The sequence below is a fragment of the Saccostrea cucullata genome, unplaced genomic scaffold (genome assembly GCF_032062105.1).
Source record: "Saccostrea cucullata isolate Sc308-1 unplaced genomic scaffold, CSIRO_AGI_Scuc_v1 ctg207, whole genome shotgun sequence".
In the NCBI taxonomy this organism is placed as follows: Eukaryota; Metazoa; Mollusca; class Bivalvia; order Ostreida; family Ostreidae; genus Saccostrea; species Saccostrea cuccullata.
Genome location: NW_026931392.1, coordinates 404066 through 425940, shown reverse-complemented (window position 1 = coordinate 425940; position 21875 = coordinate 404066). Strand labels below are relative to the sequence as shown.

Genomic DNA, 21875 nt, shown 5'->3' with positions numbered 1-21875 from the left:
AAAGTTTTACATAGAAATATAAAGGAAAAATCTTTGAAAATCTTCTTCTCAAGAACCACTGGGCCAGAAAAGCTGAAACTTATGTGGAAGCATCCTGGTATAATGTAGATTCTAAATTGTTCAAATAATGACCCCCGGGGGAAGGGCGGGGCCACAATGGGGAATCAAATTTTTTATATAGAAATATATAGGAAAAATCTTCTTCTCAAGAACCACTGGGCCAGAAAAAGTGAAGCTTATGTGGAAGGATTCTGGGCTAGTGTAAATTCTAAATTGTAGGAATCATGACCCCCGGGGGAAGGGTGGGCCTTTATAGGGAATCAAAGTTTTACATAAAAATATATAGGAAAAATCTTTGAAAATCTTCTTCTCAGGAACCACTGGGCCAAAAAAGCTGAAACATATGTGCCTATGGAAGGATCATGGGGTAGTGTAGATTTCAAAATGTCTAAATTATGATCAGTGGGGTAGGGTGGGGATGCATTATGTATAGCAAGGGGGAAATCTGGTAAAGAACAGAATGGTCAAAGCTTCTCAGGTGAGCGATGTGGCCCATTGGCCTCTTGTTTCATATCATGTTCACTGTTTGACTTTTACAGACTAGTTTACATTATTTAACCTACGCTATCACCATTATAAAACAAACTTCTGAATTGTAAACATGTACGTAGTACAATAAAAACTGTACATCAATGCGTATCCTATGCATTTAATTTCAAAAATAATATATTAGGTGCGCAACTGCACATTTTATCTAAATGCAGGATATCGAACGCTCGTTATTGTCCTTTATTTACTTAACGCAGGCACGTAGCATCGTTTTTGAAAGTAAGGGGGCCAACCAGAGAAAATTGTTTTCTTTATTTACCCGAAAAAGTTGACAAGCAAAAAAAGGAAAATAAAATATTAAATAAGGATAAGGAAAAGTGTAGAAGAAATAGAAATCGGTATATCTTTATTCGTCAAAAGTAAAATCTACAATTATATATACTTAAGTTCTGACTCTAAAAACCAAGACAGAAAAAGGCAGTTGAAAAATGCGGTAACAGATGTTTAAAACGGAAGAAAAAACTAAATCACTTTAGATCTACCATTGGATGCTGTAATGTTATTTAAGAAATTGATCTTCATTTAATTCCTGAATTCAAGTGACATTTTTATTTAAGACAAAAATTTTCTTCCTTATTACACAACAACATACGCTACAGCAAGTGAGTATACAGATGGAGAGACTGGTCAACATTTGTCTTTTGCTCGCGTTGATTTTTGTGCGGATTTCTCTTCAATATGGTGAGTAATACACTTAAATTATCTTACTTTTTGAATGCTTCAGATACATAACGAAAATAAAACCTTGTCAACATTTTTTTTCCATCGAGATCGATGTTATATAAAATTAACATTTTTAATTCCGATTCATAAACAAAAACAATTTACCACATTGTGTACTAAAATACGAAAGGTCTTCAATGCAATTGAAATAAGGTAAATTCTTTGTTGTGTCAGATACATGTACTAATTATTCATTTTAGCATTTCAAATTACACTTATTCTTCAAAAGAAGCTGGGGATTTATGTTAAACATAGATTTGTCAGTCTGACCTTTTGCAAAATGAAAAAAAAACACAATATAGAAAGTATATTGAATTTCTTACTGGGATATTGATACTTGCGAATACACACATCATAGCTATCTTTAGATGTATATGCACATTAACTTTAATAAAAAAAAAAGTAAAAGCAGCTCTGGAGTACCCAAAAGCATAGAAGCTTTAAATAGAGTTTATAGTGAAAATCTAGACATTTCAAAAATTATTGTCTTAAATCAGCTATGGGTAATTTTGTAGTAGGAGAAGGAATTAAAAAATGTGGTATATCATAAACAACAAGTATTTATGTTTTATTTCTGAAGGTTGATGTATGGGACTTGAGGCAGGTTAAAAGCTATACGTGTCTTGGACAAAGAGTGTATGGTTAAAGTTAATTTTCACGTTTGTTCATTGTAAACTTTCTACATATGTCTTTAATTTCACGCACTATGAAAGGATCTCACGACTAAGTTCATATCATTTACTTATCACAGTACTTGACGCTGTATATATAGGATTTGAAATACAGTTCCTAATAAAACTTTCTGTACGAAGTTTGAAAAGTAAATACTAGATAATTACTATTAATTTATATTACAGTGGACCCTCATTTATCCGACACTTTGGTTCCTAGTAATTTGTCCGGATATGTGAAGCGTCCGGATATCTGAATTACCATTTAAACAAAACAAAATAACATTAAAAAATTCTGTTCCCATGAAAAGTCGTCCGGATACTGAAGCATCAGGATATCTGGTGTCCGGATATCTGAAGGTCCACTGTATTAGGTTGAAATCTATATACATGTATAGTGTGCTTTAAACTTGTGATTATTTCTTTTATCTAGTTTTTATAACGGTCATACAAACTTCTTTAGCCAATATAAGATGTAGACAAAAGTTTAAATTGTACTTTATTCATAGTGTCATCAAGACAATTTTTTTGATTAGCTAAATGACATTGATATAGGAAAAGTTATTTGGTGAACTAACCATACCGGTTTCTAGTTTAAGACTACAAAAGCTCAAACGATACTTTCTATGAAAGACAAAATTCATAAAAAGTGGGAGGAAAAAAGTAAAAATATACAAGAAGCAAAGCAGTGAATAATATATTATTGGTCCTGGCAAAACGTTTTTACAAGACCCATGTCTATTAAGGTCAAGAGCAGCACCAAAAATATAATTAGTGCCTCGTTATGCTGTATCATTCCATTTTTAGCTCACCTGAGCCGAAGGCTCAAGTGAGCTTTTCTGATCAAAATTTGTCCGTCGTCTGTCGTTGTCATCGTTGTTGTCGTCGTTGTTGTAAACTTTTCACATTTTCATCTTCTTCTCAAGAACCACTGGGCCAATTTCAACCAAACTTGCCACAAAGTATCCTTAGATGAAGGGGATTCAAGTTTGTTCAAATGAAGGGTAACCCTAACCCTAACCCTAACCCTAACGCCACGCTCTCTTCCAAGGGGAGATAATTATGAATTAGTGAAAAATTAATTGCATTTTAAAAAAATCTTCTCAAGAACCACTGGGCCAGGAAGGATGAAACTCATGTGGAAGCATCCTCAGGTAGTGTAGATTCAAGTTTGTTCAAATCATGACCCCCGGGGATAGGGTGGGGCCACAATGGCTGATCAAAGTTTTACATAGGAATATTTAGGAAAAATCTTTATAAAAACCATCTTCTCAAGTACTTCAAAGCAATAATTAGTGATTATATAGGAAGAAAATGTTTTTAAAAAATCTTTTGATCAGGAACAGCAAAGTCATATGATTTATTAATATGAAGGCATTCTAAAGTAGTATTAAATTCAAGCCCCCCCCCCCCCCGCCTTTCAGTAAACTTTTCAGTTCTGATCTGATTTATGTTTTTTTCCTAGACGATTTTTCTCAGCTGAGCGATGTGGCCCCTGTGTCTCTTGTTTTTCATTGGATTAAATGTACCTTTTTAGTAATTTTCTCATTCGTTATCATCAAAAGATTAGGAATATAGTTGGTACCTCCTTATGCAGTATCATTCCACAATTATGTAGCTAATAAATAGTCTCTAATAAATTACTACCAAAATTCTAGAGAATTTTAGCGTTCAATATCTTGACGTTTTATTGAACGCTGACTTTGTATTACGTATACGAGTATGCCCGAAACATTCCGAATACGAGCGTTCAATATCGAATGCCCCGTTGTAAACAAAAAAAGTCGTCTGGTCAAATTCTCTAAGCTAATTTAACGAAATGGAGTGGTATCTAGGTAAGATGTGTTTATTTTTCACACAAAATGAAATTATCTATTAAAAATTTAGTTCGTATTAGACCCTTTAAAACCTAAATATAGCAAATCATGTCGCTCGGTAGGGTAATCGGAATAATGCGATATTGAACGCTTACAGAACAGACGTTAATTTGAATACCGATATTTAAAAAATCATTAATTCCTCTTTTTTAGTCGGAATAATTATTATAAATTATGTGAAAATGGTTTAGCCATATATAAAGAAGTTATTGAACTTATATTGGTGAATATTGGCGCTAGTTGGCTGTTCAAATGCACCGCAAGCTCGTGCATTCTTTTGCACAGCCAACTTTTGCTAATATTCACCAATATAAGTTCAATAACCCTGTTATATTTTTCATTGGGTTAAAGGTACCTTTTCAAAAATGTTCTCATTCGTTATCCTGAAAATATTAACGAGTCGGAGTGGTTTAGAGCGTTCATTGCTCTAGAGTCCTTGAGTTGGAATTGATCCCACCATGTCTCATGAATTAAGTAGTTCCATTTTGAAAGAATTTCTAAGAAACTTTATTTTCTAGCATTGGGATACTATACCAATACGCTTTTGAGATATGAACATGATAAATGTTCATGTTAAATTTTTCAAAAAAAAAAATTTCCGAGATCTCCAATAACATTAGGTGACTAACGATTTTCTTTTGTTTGGAATGCTGCGGATACATTGCGAAAATAAAACCCTGTCGAATAATTTTATAATCAAGATCGGTTTGATTTAAAACAATAAAATCAAACATACAATTCTTTATAGGATACAGTAAAATTAAAATATTACATTGTGACCAAAATACGAAAGTCTGTTAAGAGGCTGATTGGAAGTTCTGTTTTAATATATAGGTTCTAAACTTAAAAAAAGACACAAGTTTTGTTTTAACTTCTCTTGAATATTAATAATCTGAAAGAAGTTGATTATCAACCATTGGGAAATTTATTTATAAAAAAAAACACTGTTGCAAAGGATAACAAGAAGGGAGAATCTTCATTCCTTTGCGGTATTAAAATCATGGAAACCAGTACTAACCAAATAGAAATATCACATTTCATCCTTGGCATGTCTTACAAGGATTCATGTCTATTATTTTATTTCTACAATTGCTTTTATGATTGTCTGTATGACTTTTTGAAAATAGATGAACAAAAATATTGATTTTGAATTTTTTTCCATAGTTACATAGATTTTAGATATATTAAAAAACACGATTTATTGAAAATCTCTATCTTTATTTAAATTAGTTAAACAAAAACAAAAGATCTTTTAGTTTTGTATATGTGAACAACAGAATGAGAATCATTTGAAAACAGTGTAGGAAAACAGACAGGCCTAGGACTTCTAGGCAGACGACGACTTACAATAATTGTATAAGCTCTTCTGGTCTTTGTGCCAGGAGATTCAATAAATCGCGTCATAGAGGCTAATTTATAATATTTATATATAAAAAAAATATCTTAAAAAAAATATTTTACAAATACTTATCATTAATCATATTTGGAGGTTTAAAACATCTTTCTTTAGATATTTTCCATGTATGAACATAGTTTGCAAAATTTCTATTTCAGCTTTTAATGTAACTGTAACACCAAACATTCGAAAAATATTTTATTCCGATTTTGTAAAAGAGCCCAAGAATAACATTACATGTAAATCTAACTGCGCGAACTGCAGACATAGTTGGGAATTTTATGAAGAGGAACGACACGTGAAGACTGTCAGAGGAAAAGTTTTATTCTTGAGTAACATTGTCGTCAGGAGGAAATATAGTCTTTTCTTTTGTCGTGTTTCGGCATCATTTGAGAACTATACAGATAGCCCGAGGATTGAGGTCATTATTCAAGGTAAGTAAATCTTTACTTGACTTCGATGAGCTCTGTGCATGCACCATGTAATCCATAAATACATAACGGACAGGGTGATGAGATTGAAGTTGTTTTATTGATTAAAAAAAACAAACAATTCTCTATTTATGATAGACATTTTCAATTAAAAAAAAGATCTGTATGACGTTAAGAAAGAAAGTCACAAAAAAGTCGTTCACTATCAAAATGACCATAAGAAACAATGGAATAAAAACAAATTACACACTTCAAAATAATAATGAAGAAAAAGCTTTACATCTTTGAACCTTTAAATATGACCTCTTTTATTTCTCTTGAAAACCACGGTCGTTATTTAACCCTGATATGAAGCCACCAAAATAAATTTTTTGAACAGTAAATAGTAGCTCAATGGACTATTTAACGTACTTTCTCTTACTTTATTTAATATCTTTATTATTTTTTTAGTGTGGGAAGTAAGCTAGCAGCTTTTGCAGATAAAAAAAAATGAATACAAAACATGTTAACGAGTGTGTTTTTTTTCTGCAAAAGCTGCAAAAATAATCTCTTTACTAAAAACCAAAGAAAGCTTTTTATTCTTTAAAGAAATAAAACAATCTAAAACATTATGGTTATCGCAAACAAATCAGCAAAGATGGTATGTCCACGGGCTTTGCTGAAAGCAAAGTCCTTGCTTTAGGCATCATGATCAATTGTTTTACTATAATAGCACAGTAAACAAAAACCCAAACAGCACCAAAGCGGACAATAGTCCCATTGCGAGACGATATTCAAACAAATATTTTTAACATCCCAATCGTTGGAAAAGTTGATAATTAATATTTTTACTGGAGAATTCATTTGAAAGAGAAATCAGATATTTGCTTTATTGGGATAATCGTGATATAACAATTTGTGCACATATCCTACTGAATGCATATTTGTAAACGAACTTTTTTCAATAGCACAGGCTTTTCGAAATTTTGAAATTGCTGAAGAGTTTCATATCGTTTTCGTCGATGTTATGTTAGTGGTTATATTCTGTTTTGATATTTAAGGAAATTAATAGAAAAGTGAATTTGAATTTTAAGAATTAACATGCGTGAAGTCGCTTGACAATGTACATGTAACATTGTTTCTACATGTAGTTGGCGATAAAAGTACTTTTTATTTGAAAGTAAAAAAAATCTATTATAATACACCTGTGCATTATTTTAACTATTCCAAGACTACATTTTTAAATTATGAGAAAAAAATGCTTATTGAATAGTAAGTATGCGAGAATTTTTTGGAAATATTATTCATTAAATTTTAAAATTATAATATATCGTGGGGTCTGGACTGTTAATTTCAGCTACTGGTATATGGGATACTGTTTTAAATCATAATCATACAAACTCAACCAGTTAAAAATAATGGCCAAAAGGAAGAATGTTAAATATATACTAATTTCGGATCAGACAATATACTTGAACAATTAAAGCCCGGCTTTCAGTTCTTTCAATACTTTGATATTTTGTAGAAATTAGACCTACCACACTAACTCCAAGTAGTGTATCGATGACCCAGCCAAGTTTCAACACCGTGAACTCTAATTCTACGTCTGTCGTGAAGTGTAAGTTTTGTACCAAATAAATCAAACCAGGAACACATCAACGTACAAACTGGTTAATATATGTACACACAAGAATCGTAAAGGAATCCTCTTAAACTTAGCCGCGTTTTAGATGGATTTATGATAAGCAAACAATGATGTTTTTTATTCTAAAGAATCCTTCAATGTTACAAATGCTTTGCTTAAATATTTTTAATCAAAGATATTAATTGCATTTATCACTATATTGTGATAAATCCCTTTAATACTAGTTCTTTGACATGAGGGTGATAAGTCGTGCGCTCTTGGTAGTGGTTAAACATTATCGTGACTATTTGTTTTAAATAGATGACGCAATATAATAAGGGGCGTTATAACCCCGATTTTCATAATCTACCGAAAAAGCTAGCAGGGCAGACATGTTGCAAAACTACGTTGCAAAATTTCATGTCATAGAAATACCCTAAATATCCGCTGCCATCGGATCGTAATGTCACTCAAATCAAGAAAGATGGGGGAAACAACATGCGTGATACAGCAAAGCGTATAAGAATACGAAGTAAACGGATGGCGGAGATAGCAGTTAAGAAGGGGATATGAAGATGACACACGTGCCACCCCGGATTCTGGATGGGTAAGGTCTAGCCCCCTTCCCCGCAGTTACGCATTTTAACGCATATACCATTTCCTATATTCTAATGCAAAGTCATGCATATACCGTTTCTCCGCAATCACGCATTTTCACCCACTTTAAAAAGTTCATTTAATCTTAAATTTAATGCCAATTTCCTTCTATTTTATACTTGCAAAAATTTCATAAAATGAAGAAAAGTTATATTTGTATTAAAATATAACGTCATAATATTATTTACGCTAAACTTTAGAGAACCGTGTACCACGCTCTACGGTGCTTGCGGGGAAATGGTAAATGTCTATTTCTATGACGTGAACATTACCGGTAAGTGTATGTTGCATAGCAGTTCAGTAAGTTGTAAAGAGTTAAAGGAATTGAGAGTAACAAAGCTGTACTACAAGATATTATTACTGAATGTCAGTGTTAATGTGGCATGGGTCTCTAGATCAGGGTTAAGGTACAAGTTAGTGGCTCACCACGATAAGTGGCTCATCATGATAATTACCATTAGTCAAAGGTGCCCCAATGTCTAGTCATCTTAGATAAGATTAGGCAGTATGGCAAGGTCCTACATTGATGTGGCATGATAAAAAATATTAATTTAAAAATAATAATTATAAAGGTTTTGTTTATAATTTTTATGTCAAATTTAATGAAAAGCAGTTACACTCGATATCCATTTTTAACGTATACATCTCTAGACTAGAAACTTTTTATAAGTTTAAAGAGAAAGCTAAGAAAAAAAAAACATGCTTAGTATTATTAAATGCTTGGGCTTGCTAGAGTCTTTTGGTTGGTAGAAATACACCGGATACAAACTCCGAGCAGTAGTTCAAAGAAATTAAAATAAATAAATCGTCAATGGGGAAGGTTTGATTTTGAGGGTAATTGGGTAATTTTAATATCACCAGGGCAGTACGAAACATTAACTTTATGAACATTTCATCGGAAATTATATTAGGATAATGTTGGATTTAAGCTTGATGAATGAACAAATACTTAACAAATAGAGTCTGAACTTGGTACACCTAGCCATGGCCAATTTTTGGTACATATCAATAGTAATCCCCTAACTACTACATGTAACGCGTTATTGATTATCGATCCCTAATTGCAATACTATTCATTCCGGTATTATGAACAAATGTTCTTTTACAGCATTATTATAGGGCATTTCTGAACAAATTAACAACTATGCAGGTGGAATCCATAGATTGTGTGTAATGTGGGATATGGCATTCATAGGATACTGAGCTACCCAAAATGACATCATTTGTCCTCGAGGAGAAACGTTTTTCCTCTATTTGATAAAAAGATTTTAAATTGGGTTTGGAGTAGGGAAATCAAATTAAAAGAATTTGGCTCTTTGTTTTAGAGTTTAACCCAAGATGAATCTTGATAACAAGTACATGGAAAAACTAGCTTACAAGTGTCTAATATACATGAATATTTATAAAATTTGAAATTTACTGGTCAGGGGGTGAAATGGAATGAACTAAAAACTTTCATAGAGGCGGGTAAACTTGAATTGTTATTGAATTAAAGAATGCACATTACCAGAGTTTTTTGGACGCTGAATTTTTCCACATAAGTGATCAGGTTAAAGTTTTTACAGTAGGCTCAATCCAGCGTAATTCATGCGCCTTAATTAGAACAGACTGTTATGGAATTGATGCACACTATTAGACATGCTTCATGTTCTGGATTTCCCCTTCATTTTTGGATGAATAACTTTCTTACAGTTTTGAACAGCTACATATACATTTAAATGTAAATTCAAGCCCTACCTTCACCTGATAAATTCTGATAGACGATGCAAATACAGATGCTATACGCTTGTTTTGGATTCTGCATTTGACCGCCATTTTAAGCCTGGGTTATTGTTGGATTATCTTGTGTCCAAAGACTACATAGACATTGTTAATGAGGAATTCAAGCATCTTAACTCATCTTCATTGTACTGTATTTAGAATTAGTTAAGAATTAATTTAAACAAAGTACTCGTAATTAATGTATAAATTGCGATTATGATTCTCTGATATTGAACACTTTTTGCTACTTACATATATGGTGCGGAAGTCAAAATAAATTCTTTTCTTAACGAAAAACAAATATTTTTATGAGATTAATTATACATTAAACTGCATTACTGTAAAATCTATGAAAGGAAGAAACATCACATTTGCAGTTCTGTGTATATAAAAACAATTTTATGATACAAGTTACTTTTTAATCTCAATTGATCTTATCAAGACAAAGGGCTAACGGTGGGAGTGGACGGTTAATTTGACATAGACTTTAAAGGGAACGGAATTTTGGGATCCTAACATGAAATTTAAAATATTTCATTGATTCAAACATGGAAATGTCATATTAACCAGAATCTTCAAAGTTACAAAATTATGGAAATGGACCAATTTCTTACTGATTTTGTTCATTATGCATTCCGCGTCGGTCCTTTAAAAAGTCCAGCTGCAGTTCATTGATAATAATAATAACTACAATGTCTGCATCAAACTATAACAAAATTTTCCCAAATGAATTCGCAATAGTTCAGCTTGTGGTTGGGCTAAATGTCAAATCCTTTGAAACTATTGAAGGAAATTCGCGTGACATATTCCTAGGCTTTTCTTTTTTTCATTTCCAACCACTGTAATTTTCATATATTTGGATTTCCAAATGTTTTAAACCTCGAGTTCAGGAGTATTCGTTTCCCATGGAACATAAAGACTTTAAAGCCGAAAGCAATGAAACATATAGAGATAACGAACAGTATTCTAGATCAAAAGTCCATAAAACAATACAAAATAAGGGCAGAGCAAACAGGGACCTCCAAAACATCTAAGGTGGGATCAGGTGCCATGGAGGAGTGAGCAATCCCTGCTGACCGGTCACACCCTCCGTATGCTAATTGATAGAGAAATAACAGAAAAATTTGTCGTCAATGCAGTGTATAAATAATGGACTAACAATTAGTATGAAAAACGTCAGTCAGCAATTTGACTCAATGATAAATTGTATTTGCTGACAATGTCATTGTATCGACCATAGAACTTAATACGAAATGATAACTTTATACGAGACTGCTGATATTTTTGTTTCATCAACTTGTTTGTCAATTACTTATCTCGTTTTAGAAATTGTTCATACGTAGAGCATGCTCTTGCGTATGGAATCAACTGAGATATAAATTCTGTACACAGGTGATGAAGGTATATTGCTGCATAAGTAAGGGAAGTTGACAATTTTTAAGTTAAAGTCTTTATGTTTATCATAGAGCTTGGTTGTTAGATTACAAGTAAAATATCAAAATATGAAACAGATATGTCAGACTCTGTAGTATCTTTTATCTCAAGCTCACTGGGATATATTATATCGACATCAGAATGGAAGTTACCATTATTAATTGACAATACGTCGTCGATATATCTAAATGTCGATTTGAAAGCCACAGCAAGTGTTTTCTTCTTTTCAGGTAAAAGATTTTGGACAAATTCTGCTTCATATTTATATAAAAATAGGTCTGCTAATAACAAGGCGTAATTGGTACCCATTGGAATTCCAATAGATAGTTGGAAGGACCTGGTTTTAAAAAGAAATACTGTAAAAGTACTTTTTTCCGCGTGGTATTAATTTACGCTAAGTACGCGGTCACAAATTCCCCGCGGAAATTTGTCCAAGCGTACTAAATATAAATGTAAGGCATAAAGTAAAATTCTAGAAAATCCGCGTAATTTTCTACCCGCAGATTTAACAGAAATTGAGATTCCGCGGAATTATGACCCCGTGGAAAAAAGTACGTCTACAGTACATATACATTGTCAATCTGAAACTCAGGCATCTTTTAATGTCACTTTCAGAGTACTTGTTTGTATAATCAGAATGTATCTTAACAAAATAATTTTGTAAATTGCCAATGACAAGATAAGTAAATTTACAATTCCATTTTTATTGAAAAAGCAGCTGTCAATAATATCAGAAAGACTGGCCTTTAGTTTATCGTGGGGAATGGTTGTGTATAAAGTTGAAAAGTCATTAAAAGCTGTTGATTATGGTAAAATCTTGTGATCTCAAATTGTCCAAAAGTTCCTTGGATTTTTAAGTATCCAAATCTGATTTATATTACTTCTTGAATATATTGTTGCAAAGTACTCTTAAAGTTTCTCCTTCGCTACTGTTAATATCTTTGTGAGGAGTAAAGAAAGAGGCTTAGTTGAACATTTACTGGAACCTGCTATGTATCTTTATTTTATTAAGGATTCTTATGAAGTCTCGGAATTCAATATATATATGATAGTTCAAAATCATTTTGGTTCTTTGGGATATTAAAAATATTCAAAACTGACATATGATTTTGAAGAATTTCCTCCCTAGAAAGGGAACTATGAGTATATAAGTTGGATTACCACCGGTAGAATTAAATCCAAGTTCTTCTAAAATACAATTTATATAATAAGCCTCACAAACAAAGACAATGTTGTTACCTTCTTTGTCAGCAGGGACCAGTACGTACTGATCATGTAATCTGTCTAATTCTTTTTTCACTTCTGGATTGTTAAGTACAAAAGGATAGATGGTTTTCATATTGCCCCTCAATCTTTTAAAACGAGAATGTAACATAGATCTGATACACTTAATCCATTCTGATAAAGTTTCAATGTCTTCTTTTTCATATTTGGCCCATCGTCTGACGTAATCTTCTACAGAATCCATAATATTTATAAAATCTCGACGCCCGTTGATAGATCGGTGATACCAATATTTAAAAGTATTGATCTAAGGTCCTCATTGTATATTTTTTTCACCTGTAATAATGTGTCCAACAGGACTATGGTTATAGGGTGAAGACGAACATGAACACGATGAAGGATTATGTTTCAGATATTCGATATCCTGGTCACGTAACGTTTTCTTGTAATTAAGAAGTTTGGAAGCAATAGTCGATTAGTATATTGATAGGAAATACAAGTGTAGTCTTGAACTTGAATTATGGTGGAATGCAAGATTGAAGTTTAAGGAAAAGATGGATTTTCTTAGCTGCATTTTTTTCAGTAAAACGTGGGGACTTAAAAAGCCTATATATGTGATTTGCAATATCCATAATCACAGATCGGAGCATATATTCTGGTGTCGAGGAATCGAATAAAAAATGAACCTTCCTTGAACTTTTCAAGTTTTCAAGAAGACTATCTAAAAGTTGTAAAGGGAGAGAGTAAACTTTGGTGCGAATATGATGTAGACCTATCTGTTGATTTACACAAGGTACAAGTCATGTAGCAATGTATCAAAAGTATTAAAGATTTTTGTAAGACCGATGCCGATTAGTACTCTTACGTATCTGTGTATGGTTGAAAAGTCCCATCACACATTTATATTGTTTCACTGTGGACTGGCAAGATTTCCAACATTATTGACAATGTCATTACATCCATAGGGAAAGGTTGTCCCAAGTTTTGAAATGACGCTTACGTATAACCCAGTCTTACAGAAAATATATAGGTAAATAAGGATAAGGAAAAGCGTGGAAGAAATAGACGCGTGTCTTTATACGTCAATAGTAAAATCTATAATTATATATCCTGAAATTCTTAAAAACCAAGACAGAAAAAGCAGTTGAAAACTGAGGTAAAAGATGTGTTAAAAACGGAAGAAGAAATTAAATCACTTTAGATCTACCATTGGATGCTATAATATTTTTTAAGTAATTGATCTTCATTTAACTCACGAATTTAAGTGACATGTTTTTATTTAAGACAAACATTTTCTTCCTTGTTATGCAAACATCGTATGGTAAAGCAAGTAAATACAAATGGAGAGACTGGTCAACATTTGTCTTGTGCTCGCGTTGATTTTTGTGCCGTTTTCTCTTCAATATGGTGAGTAACAATTATCTTACTCTTTGAATGCCTCAGAAACATTACAAAAATAAAATCATGCCAACATTTTTTTTATCGAGATCGATAATTTCTAATTCCGATTCATAGAAAAATTATTTACTACATTGTGTACTAAAATACGAGAGGTCTATGATACATTTGAAATAAGGCAAATCCTTTGTTATGCCAGATACTAATCATTCATTTTTACATTTCAAGTTACAACAATTCTTCAAAAGAAGCTGAAAAGTGTGTGTGTGTGTAGGGGGGGGGGGTAATCAACATAGGTTTGTCTGTCTGACCGTCTGCAGAAATTAAAAAAAATCATAATCTGGAAGGCGTATTCTTACTGGGTATTGATACTTGCAAAAACATATGGTTAAACTGAGTGAGAGAACTGCACTTAATTGCTTTCATCATACTAACTTTAGAATTTAGTAGAATACATGTATATGCACATACATTCACATAAAAAAATTAAAAGTTGCCCTGGAGTGTACAAAATTATAGTGACTTTGAATAAGGTTGGTGAAAATCTAAACATTCTTAAAATGATTTTCTTAATTCATTTATAGATAACTTAGAAAATATGAGAAAAAATGAAGAAAAACATGTTATAAACAACAAGTATATGTTTTATTTCTGAAGGTTGACGTATCGGTACTAAAGGCAGACTTACAGCTACATGTATACATGTCTCGGACGAAGAGCGTATAGTTAAAGTTTATTATAATGTTTGTACATTTTAAAGTCTCTACATAATTATGTCTTTATGAAATTTCACGCACTATGAGAGGATGTCACGTCCAAGTTCATAACTATTACTTGTACTTTACTCATAGCATAGCATCTTCAATACTACTGAGTTTTTGATTAGCTAAATGACAATCGTCATTGATAGAAAAAGAGTGATCTAGTGAACTACCATATCGGTTTCCAGTCTGAGACAAAAGCTCAAACGATACTTTCTATCAAATAAAAATAATAAAAAGAGCAGTAGTGGGAGAGAAAAAGTAAAAAATATACAAGCAGCGAAGCAGTGAAGAATAGATTATTGGTCCTGGCAAATTTTTTTTCATAAGATCCATGCCTATACAGGTCAAGAGCAGCACAAAAATAAAATTAGTGCCTCGTTATGCTGCATCATTTCATTTTTTTTGTCATTGGATTAAATGTATGTTTTTAGAAATTTTCTTATTCGTTATCATTAAAACATTAGGAATATGATAAGTACCTCCTTATCCAGCATCATTCCAATATTTGTCATTGGGTTAAATAAACTTTTAAAAACTTTTCTCATTTGTTATCCTGAAAAATAATAACGAGTTGCAGTGATTTATAGCGTTCATTGCTCTAGAGTCCTGGATCAGAATTGATCCCTCAATATCTTATGAATGAAGGAGTAATATTTTGAAAGAATTCTAAAGAAACTTTATATTCTAGCAAACATTTTTATACCGTAAATTACAGTGAATATTGATTATAGAAGTGCATATCTTAGTGTACATGTACGTATGTAGAAGGATAGCTTTTTAAAGGATTTTCACAGAATATTCTTGGCATTCGTCCAAATAAATAAAAATTTACATATCTTAGTTCAATTTATTTGCGACTCAATCTTAAAGTTATATATGGTGCAGCGAAGCTAAAATATACCAATACGACTTTGAGATATAAGTATGATAAATGCTCAAATCAAATATTAAAAAAATAAATCCGAGATCTCAAATAACATCGGGTGAGTATCAGTTATCTTTGTTTTGGAATGCTGCGGATACATTTCGAAAATAAGACCTTGTCGAAAAACCTTTATAATCAAGATCAGTTTTATATAAAACAATAAAATTAATCATACAATTCTTTATAAGATACTGCACAATTAAATAATTGCATATGAAAATCTGTAAAGAAGCTGATTTGAAGTTCTGTTTTGATATAGGTTCAAAACTTAAAAAAAAAACAGAAACAAAAATACAAGATTGAAATGTACATGGTAAATGCTATGTACGTTCGAATTAAATTTTTTTTTACCGATTTTGAACTCGAATAACCTCACGTTCCTCTAGTTATATTAACTATAAACAACAATATTTTATTTTGTATTGAATATTAATAAGAGCTAATGGTAATAATAATAGCTGTGGAAAAATACACTACTAAAACCATAATGGAAGATCTGATTATATTATTAGTATATTTTCACTTTATTTCTCTCCATATTTAATACCTCACTATTCTCTTTAAATCTGTTTAATTGCTTGTACTTGATGGTCTACTTCTTCGGATGATAGTTTGCAATTATTGTTGGTTATCGAAACATAGTGTTATGCGATCAAATTAAATTCACACCTCCGTCATTTTTGTTGGCAAATTAATCTGGATTTGCTTTAAGAACATTTCTCTATGACCACTTTCAAAACAATGTAAGAAAACAGACAGGCCGAGAAGGCAGACGACGACTTACTTGTATAAGCTCTTCTGGTCTTTTTGCCAGGAGATCCAATAAATCGCTTCTTAGTGCATAATTTTTAATATCTAAATATATTAATTATTTTTTAAAACATATTTTGAAAATACTTTTTTATTTTTATTCATCATAATCATGTTTGGAAGTTTAAGACATTTTTCTTTGGATATTTTCCAGTTGTATAAACATAGTTTGCAACATTTTTATTTCAGCTATAAATGTAACCGTAACACCAAACATAGAAAAACTATTTTATTCCGATTTTGAAAAAGAGCCCACAAAGAACATTACATGTGAATCTAACTGCCCGAACTGCACACATAGTTGGATTTTTTTTTTTTGAAGGCGGAAGTCATGTGAAGTCTTTCTTCGAAAAATTTCTACTCTTGAATAACACTGTCATCACGAGAAAATATGTTTTTTTCTTTTGTCGTGTGTTGGCATCAAATACGAACTATAAAGACAGCCAGAAGATCATTATTAAAGGTAAGTAAATCTTTACTTGACTTCTATGTGCTCTGTTCATGTGCCATGTAATCCATAAATGCACAACGGACATAGTGATGAGATTGCAGTTTTTATTAATTAAAAAACAACTCTCTATTTACAATAGACATTATCGAAAGTCATAAAAAAGTGTTTCACTGTGTTTCGGATTTCCCCCATGACCAAACTAACCCACAGACTGGATCACCCCGATTTATGCCCTGAATATTTAATATATGTATCGTAATATTATATGTACATATCATGGGAATATCGACAATCATCATATTTTATTCATGAATGCATTATAATTCATTTTCTATGTTTATTTCACGAATATCGTTTGATTCTATTATACAAAATCCGAATTTCCTCCAGAGATCAGCCCTATCATAATAACAAATGGCCGTTTGGCATTGTTATTCAATCAAGGTACCAAAATCCAACTTGGTATCGTTTCCAAAACAATTCCCAAACAACAAATCATCCCTTTTCCCGTATTTGTAATACTAAAGCCTTTACTTAAATTAGTGCAAAAGTTGTTATACCATACAGGGAAAAGAGTACCAATTAATTTCCCATAGAACTCTATACAAACCTTATGCTCTCCCAGTAATTTACTAATTCCCTTTCAAACAAATCCCTGATATCATTTGTGTACATGTTTACATACCTGAATTCAGCCAATCAGGTAAAGACTACCCATTTAGTACTCTGTTTCATCTTGTTCAACCAGGAAATGATGTAAACTACCGGTGCTTTGGTACCCTTTTACCTATAAACGTCGCGCGAATATTGGCGGTACCGCTGCGCAGCATTGTTAAGGCTTGAAAAAGGGGGCGGGGCCTAATTCAAATTTAATTGGAAAAGTTTACTGTGACTTCACAAAAAATATGACTTTTATGTATTTCTTAGAATACCTGAAAATGAAATAATTTGCAACTTTTAACTGTAGTAGCATAATAAACAACAATGAACCTTATCAACGCATTAAAAAAACTTGCTAGTTAAATCCCATGTAGGTGGTTATAAACAAAGCACTTATCGCGATGATTTTGGTAAAAATAACGTATTTCATGTGTGTTTAAGAGGCAGATTGAGGAATTTTTTAACAATGAAAAATGCGTTTTATTATTTAACGGAATATTATTTACAGATTTTAAATAGTCGATTAATACCAATGTATATCCTTTGTATAGTGCGATTATTCATTAACGATCAAGAAAGTGTACTTTATTAATTATGTCGTGTATCTATGCACAGGTTACGTATATTTTACATCGAAATGCCTCATATTTCGTACTTTCGCAAGGGCATACACTGAAGAGATCTTAACCATTTTTTTTAAATATAGATAAAGGACATTTTTCTTAACTTGAAAAGTTCTGCTGCTATCTTTAAATCGAGGGCGTGATTTTATAAGTACATAAAATATTTAGTAAAAGTCAAACATATTTCAACATTGGCTTAATTACCTGAAGATTTTACTATTAAAACGCGAATTCTATTCAAAGCAGCAGAACTTTTCAGAAACTACAAAGAATGCAAAAACAATTTATAGCGTGAATGTTTAATTTCAACTAGGGTATGCCCTTGCGATATTGAAATTTGTTAATAACCTACATTCAGTACACGAACTATGCATTCAACACGTGACTGTCCATCGATGGGACCAAACTTCATACAGTACAGACTGAGTTATACTATGCTATTTCCATAAGTATTTAAGTTCTGTGATAATAAAACAGCTTAATTAAAATAAATTTCGTTTTAAAAATATCCCCCTTTTTGCACGTCTATTTTCCGTTGATTTCTCACAGTAGGCCTTAACAGTGATGTGTGGTTATTTGCGCGTGAAGTAATTCGCACATATGAATGAAAAGGTATATAAAGAAAGCGCTTTGGACGTTTTCTTCAGTCTGGGACGTTGGTCAGTCCCATTAACATCTGACCAACTCAAAGAATCCCAACTCCCTATAATTGGGTTAAAATCTAATGCTACCCATAATTGGTAAATTGATCTAATATTGGGTAACCCAATCTGCTGATTATTATATGCTCTGACCCAATATCAATTCTTGGGTAACCCAATCTGCCAATTTTTGTATGCCCTGACCCAATATCAATCTATGGGTAACCCAATCAACTGATTATTATTGTATTTCCTGACCCATTATCTATTAGTATACTTTGATTGTATTTTATTAATCATAAATTATTATATTTATTGTTTTAATAAATCCATTCTTAAAGATAAACAAAACTTGTTAATTAATTAAAGTAAATCTCAGGAATAAGAGAACCACAATGGTCTAGTCTTCTTAGATAAGATTAAGGCAGTATGGATAGGTCCTACATTGATTTGGCTTGATAAATAATAATAATTTTAAAATAATGAAATTTTAAAGGTTTTTATAATCTTTATGTAAAATTTAATGAAAAACAGTTACACTCGATATCCACTTTTTTACTTATAACTGTAGACTAGTATATATTGTATTTAAAGTTTTAAGAGAAAGCTCAGAAAAAAACATGTATTATTAAACTAAGTATTACTGTAAACGTGGAAATTTTGACGATGTGCTAATTTTGACTAAATTGACGATTTTACTTTTCTCGTCAAAATTTACACTCGTCAAACTTCACATCATATTGATAAGCGTCACAATAGACATTGACCATTGTACAACTTTACCTCTTAATTTTCTCGGCTTTCCCCTATCAAACTAGATCAAAGTTACTGTTAATTTCTTTTGTAATTTGTTATGAAAACATAGTGATATATAATTATCACATTTTTAAAACCATTGTATTGGAAATAGTGTATCAAATAATGCATGCGTAATTACCACGCCGTGTTAGACCTAGTTTGTCACCTCAGGCAATTGATCGCTTATATAATTAAAACAAGATACAAAAGGACGATTTATTTAACAATATTTTTACACACTTCACTTCAAGTTTTTTTTTTACAATCTTCACACTGTAGATAGTCTTAAAGAAAAATTAAATTTTAGTGATTCCGACGCTTGTGAACGAGTTAATCAGGAAGTCCCGGTCCTTGCTCATAACCTCATGAACTTTCATGATCCACTTCGCATGAAGCGGCTTGATCGTAGATGTCCTCATGTCAATGTCGACTAACCCAATGTTTTCACCGGGTTTCTGTTTCTCCAGTTTCTGACGAACTTTTTCAGAATACCAATTTTGAAACTGGGTTTTAAGAAGTTCTTTGTATTTTTTATTAACCGTTTGATCGAGCGGCTGTAGTTCGTCAGTACAACCAGCCGGGACAAACACATAACGAATATTAGCTTTCTTTAATGCTGATAAGACTTTTTCGCTTCTATGAGCAGCGAAGACGTCAAAGATTGCTAAGGCTGGTTGATTTATTTGTGACACGGGTAAGTTCTCGCGCACTGACTCAACATACGGAACGATAACCCCCTCGATGTATTCAATCATTGTGTCTTCCGTACTCCAGTGATTAGCTGAGTGCGTAATTGCCCAATCTAGCCCTAAATGCTAGGGCTTGCTAAAGTCTTTGGGCTGGTAGAAATACTCCGGATACAAACTACAAGCAGTAGTTCAAAGAAATTAAAACAATTAAAACAAATAGATAAATAAATTGTCAATGGAGAAGGCTTGATTTTGAGCTATATGGGTAATGTTAATATCACCAGGGCAGTGCTGAACATTAACCTTATGAACACTTCATCGGAATTTATATTTGGGAAATGTTGGATTTAACAATGAACAAATCCTTAACAAATAGAGTCTGAACTGGTAAACCTGGCTAATTTTTGGTACATATCAATGGTAATCCCCTTACTACTAACGCGTTATTGGTTATCAATCCCTATTTGCAATACTATTAATTCCAGTATTATGAACAAATATTGTTTTAGATCACCTTCTTTTCAGCAGCAGTATTAAAGGGCATTCCTATACAAATTAAGTAACAACTATGCAGGTGGAATCCATAGATTGTGTGTAAAATGGGATATGGCATTCATAGGATACTGAGCTACCCAAAATGACACCATTTGTCCTTGAGGAGAAACCCTCAATTTGATAAAAAGATTTTAAATTGGGTTTGGAGTCGGGAAATCAAATTGAAGGAATTTGGCTTTTTGCTTTAGACTAAATTAAAATGCACATGGATGGTACATTTTGGCTTAAAGGACCTAATCATCTCGCCTGGATCATTATTGTTTAAGAGTATGGAAAGTTCCTGCTTATGCCGCAAGTTAAAAGTCCAAATTCACTTATTTTATCTAATATAAGTTTAACCCAAGAAGAGTCTTGATTACTAGTATATAAAAAAAACTAGCTTACAAGTGTTCATTATACATGAACGTTTATAAAATTTGAAATTTACAGGTCAGGGGGTGAAATGGAATGAATTAAAAACTATCATAGAGGCGTGAAAACTTAAATTGTTATTAAAGAATGCACATTACTAGATTTGGCCCAATCCAGCGTAATTCATGCGTCTTATCTGGAACAGACTATTTTAGAATTTACATCTAGTTATGGAATTGATGCACACTATTAGACGTGCTACATGTTCTGAATTTCGCCTACATTTTTTGGATGAATAATTTTGTTAAAGTTTTGAACAGGTACATGCACATTTAGATGTAAATTCAAGCCCTACCTTCAACTTATAAATTCTGATAGATGATGCAACTAGGGATGCTACACCCTTGTTTTGGATTCTGCATTTGACCGCCATTTTAAGTCTGAGTTATTGTCAAGATCCTGTGTCCAAAGACTGCATAGAGCTTGTCAATGAGGAGTTCAAGCATCTTAACTCATCTCCAGTGTACTTATATTTAGAATAAGATAAAAATTATTTTAACAACGTAAATTATAATCTATTAATTGCGAATATGATTCTCTGATATTGGACATGTTTTGCTACCAAGATATAGTGTGCGGAAGTCGAAATAAATTCTTTTCTTAGCGAAAAACAGATACTTTATGAGACTAATTGTACATTAAACTGCATATATTTAAAATCTATAAAAGGAAAAACATCACATTTGCAGTTCTGTTTTTCTAAACACTATCTTATAATACAAGTTTCTTTTTAATCTCAATTGATCTTATCAAGACAAAGGGCT

General features: G+C 32.1%; 1 protein-coding gene across 4 annotated transcripts in view; it reads left to right on the top strand.

The window, feature by feature from the left end:
* Positions 1 to 1196: 1196 nt before the first annotated feature.
* The window catches only part of LOC134232495 (uncharacterized), a 72530-nt gene continuing 51851 nt past the window's right edge, over positions 1197 to 21875 (top strand). Inside the window, exons 1-3 of one of the 4 annotated variants that reach the window (XM_062714469.1) lie at positions 1197 to 1290; positions 5435 to 5710; positions 7212 to 7304. In XM_062714469.1, coding sequence (XP_062570453.1) covers positions 1224 to 1290; positions 5435 to 5710; positions 7212 to 7304 — 436 coding nt within the window. In that variant the 5' untranslated portion in view covers positions 1197 to 1223. Of the gene's footprint in view, positions 1291 to 5434; positions 5711 to 7211; positions 7305 to 13635; positions 13794 to 21875 lie in introns of those variants that run through there. The other 3 variants (XM_062714471.1, XM_062714473.1, XM_062714474.1) reach the window with 3 other exon arrangements.